This window comes from Actinia tenebrosa, unplaced genomic scaffold, assembly GCF_029948245.1.
Source record: "Actinia tenebrosa isolate PJP-AT-01 unplaced genomic scaffold, QUT_ActTen_1.0 PGA_scaffold7__59_contigs__length_16204524, whole genome shotgun sequence".
Classification (NCBI taxonomy): Eukaryota; Metazoa; Cnidaria; class Anthozoa; order Actiniaria; family Actiniidae; genus Actinia; species Actinia tenebrosa.
In genome coordinates, this window is record NW_028292584.1 from 3,754,594 (window position 1) to 3,758,247 (window position 3,654).

The 3,654-nt window shown below is 36.1% G+C and overlaps 1 protein-coding gene across 1 annotated transcript; it reads left to right on the plus strand.

Moving 5' to 3' along the window:
* The first annotated feature begins 687 nt into the window (after window positions 1-687).
* Window positions 688-2,953, plus strand: LOC116294803 (MAM and LDL-receptor class A domain-containing protein 1-like). Its single transcript, XM_031702463.2, has 3 exons — window positions 688-804; window positions 2,085-2,253; window positions 2,766-2,953. Exons 1-3 carry the CDS (start codon window positions 742-744, stop codon window positions 2,951-2,953), a joined length of 420 nt encoding a protein of 139 aa, XP_031558323.1. The 5' UTR covers window positions 688-741.
* The last annotated feature ends 701 nt before the right edge of the window (window positions 2,954-3,654 follow it).

Below are 3,654 nucleotides of genomic sequence, written 5' to 3' on the forward strand. Positions count from 1 at the left end.
ATTAATTTATTTAATCGGGTAACGAGTGCCACGCATATCATAGTCATTTGGCCGACAAGATATCACACAAGAAAGGAGAACAATACGCAAAAACAATCTCTTGGATTCGTGCCAGAACATCATTTGCTCTCCTGCGTTCTGCCCTTGTATGTTTGAGAGGTTCAAGAACAAAAAGGCGAACATCTTATGATGTACATAACTGTGATATTGACATTGACACTGTCCAAGGAGCCATTAAGTCTTCTACTTAGATTGACTTTTAAATATATTAATTTTTAAAAAAAACTTTAATTGTTTTTTATATTTTACAAATATGTTTTTATCGATAAATAAGTAATTTGTACATATATTTGTTATTTTATATTCATGATCTCTTTATATACGTTATTATAAATTTAATTATTATTATTATTTATGTAAGCTTTCAAGCCTTTGGCTCATCTTCAGGGGGGAAAAATGACAAAACGTTTGTCCAAGATTTTTTACACCTCATACACCTTCATGACTCACTGTAAAGCGCCTTTGATCATTTCAATATGGAAAAGAGCACTATATAAACTAAAAAAAACATTATTGTTCTGGAAGATAGAGTTCGTTATAATATTTGTTTTCCTTGACATGCAGGCTGGTACATATGCAGGCGAGGATATGGCATTGTAAGAAGTGCAAACGCACGTATCACTTCACCCGCCCTCCAATTAACCTGTGCCATCCAGCTGCCGTATTAACTACTCGTACCACATGTATGGTTCTGGTATGGGAACATTGAGGATGCTGGTCCAGGTTGATGGCAATAATACCGAGGTATGTAAAATGGCTAATTTTGGAATTGGGGGTCCCGCTTCTACTGTACATAGGCCATGCAGCTTTAAATAGAACTGCTTTGGGACAAACTTCTTCATCTTTATCAAGACCAGAACGTATCATGTTTATCGAAGTCGCATAAGTCCTATGGCGGTTTTCTCTCTGTGCATATATGTCTTGTATGGAGATATTCGTACCCAATCATCAAGACCAGAACGTATCATGTTTATCGAAGTCACATAAGTCCTATGAGGTTTTCTCTCTGGGCATATATGTCTTGTATGGAGATATTTGTACCCAATCATCAAGACCAGAACAATAATAATAATAAAGTCTTTATTACATTTGATGAAATACACATCAAATTTACAAATACATAATACAGTATTATTAAATATGATATAAAAATAAATAAACTTAGTATTATAAAACGACACTAAATAGCTAAATTATAATTAAAAATCGATCTATTACTAAAAGAATTTTTTTAAAACGTTCAGTAGAGATCTTTGGTCTTGGACAATAGATATTTCTAAGACTGTAATGAGTATTCTTGGACTTAGGAATTATTGAGGCCAAAGGGTGATATTTGGTATTAATAATCTTATCTAAAATTTGCTTATCACTATTTCTTACGATGTCATAAATATTGAAATTAGTAGAGATGTAACGTCTTTTAGCACAACTATCTAAAAAATTCTGAATAATAGTCCCGTAGACAGAAAGTCCGTATCTTAATTTAGGAAGTACTATTGTTTTAAACAAATGGTACCTACTTCAGCTTGATTAAAACCCTCTTTTCTAAGAGATCTTATTACAAAAAGCGACTTATTTAAGCTCTTTAAAATTGTTTTGACATGTTCGTCAAATCTGCTATTAGACTGGAAACGTATCATGTTTATGGAAGTCACATAAGCCCTATGAGGTTTTCTCTCTGTGCATATGTGTCCTGTATGGAGATATTTGTACCCAATCATCAAGACCAGAACGTATCATGTTTATCGAAGTCACATAAGCCCTATGAGGTTTTCTCTTTGTGCATATATGTCTTGTATGGAGATATTTGTACCCAATCATCAAGGCCAATATGCATCCTATTTATGGAAGTCACAAAAGGCCTATGAGGGTTTCTCTCTGGTCCACCTGTGCATATAGACCCTTGCAAACGCGTTTTGGTCTATCCTTATACTGAAAAAAATTATGTCGTTTAAGATTCTCCATCGATTACTAACGTAATTTAAAGTGACCATTGATGAAAAAAATTTTGATTTTTTTCTAAGGTATGGAAAGTAGGTGGTAACCACGGAGATGGATGGATTAGAGGCAAGTACGACTTCGCGGCACAGAAAAACAACAACAAAAATTGTGTGATATTCGAAGCTGCACGAGGTCCAACCTACACTAGTGACATCGCCTTGGATGACATTTCTTTCACCGACCGCGTACCACGTGAGTATCGTCAAGTTTGTGTTCGGTGTTTGTTGTTCTTCAACGACAGTATGATGATGATGATGGTGATGATGATACTTATTGAAGAAGATGATGATAAAAATAATGATGTCGATACTTGATGATGATGGTGATGATGATGAATATGGTGATGATGGTGATGTTACGTGATTAAGGTAATGATGATGATAAAAGTTGATTGATTTGATGACACGACGATCATGTTGGTTGTGGCGGTGGTGATGGTGATGTCGATGATGATGATGAAACCAGAGAACCCGAAGAAAAATTATCGAAGCACAGCTGAAGAGAACCAACAAATAACTCTACTCACATACGACACAATACCTGTTACGAATCAAACCCGGGTTTCATTGGTGAGAGGCGGTGCATTAGCAGCTAACGCCACCCGTGCTTCCTGATGATAGTGGTGATGACCATGATGATGTTCATAATTGACTATGAGGCTTTTTTTGTAATAACGATAGTTCAACCGATTTTTTTTCTCACAGCCAAACCAGGCACATGTAACCGCGACCAATTCAAGTGCAGAAGTGGAGAATGCATCAAATCAAGCTTCGTCTGTAACAACGTGGGTGACTGCTCCGACAGATCCGATGAAGAATACTGTCCCAATGGTAAATGTAGCCTGAAAGAGATCTACTGCCCAGCGGAACATAGTAGCCTGCCTCCGCAATGAGCTTCATCACTAAAATCACTACAATCTGGTTTCTTATCACACTGGAGAGTTCTGTCAGGCATTTACTATTGTAGTGATTTTAGTGATGAAGCTCATTGCGGAGGCAGGCTACTATGAAAACTTTAGTGTCTATAATATACTCAATTATGTGCCCTATGATTGGTGTGAAAAGGTGGCCTATAAAGTTATTCCATAATCACTTTATTGCGTGCACTTTGATTAGTGGAAATCAGTAGGTCTATCATGTTACCATAAACACTTTATTACGTGCATTAGTAGAAATCTTGAATCTATTATTACGCACGCTCTGATTGGTGGAATTCCCTGGATCTATTATTACAAGCGCTCTGATTGGTGGAATTCCGTGGGTCTATTATTACGCGCGCTCTGATCCGCCATTGCTCATGAAAGTACAACTAACTTACTTACTCAGTAATCAATGTATACTCTTTCGTAACTTGAAAGCACTTTAATATATTCATTTGCGCTCTGTATTTTAATCAAACCTTTATTTTGGTTCTATAGCTCTAATAATAAAAATTTCCCGCGAGACGTAATGCACCATTTATTTTCACCATTGACTTTTTTTGCTAATAGTATTCAAGGTTTACAGTTCTGTCTACTTCGTTTATTCACTCGGAGATCATGATATTACAAACTACTACCATGGCATCTTCGGGATATTAGTGATTAAATGTCCT

Bases quoted from the DNA above. Each gene is read 5' to 3' on its own strand.
- LOC116294803 (XM_031702463.2), top strand. From the start codon at position 742: ATGTATGGTTCTGGTATGGGAACATTGAGGATGCTGGTCCAGGTTGAT. The intron at 805-2,084 runs GTATGTAAAATG...TTTTTTTCTAAG, and splicing joins TTGATGGCAATAATACCGAG to GTATGGAAAGTAGGTGGTAA. The intron at 2,254-2,765 runs GTGAGTATCGTC...TTTTTCTCACAG, and splicing joins TTTCACCGACCGCGTACCAC to CCAAACCAGGCACATGTAAC.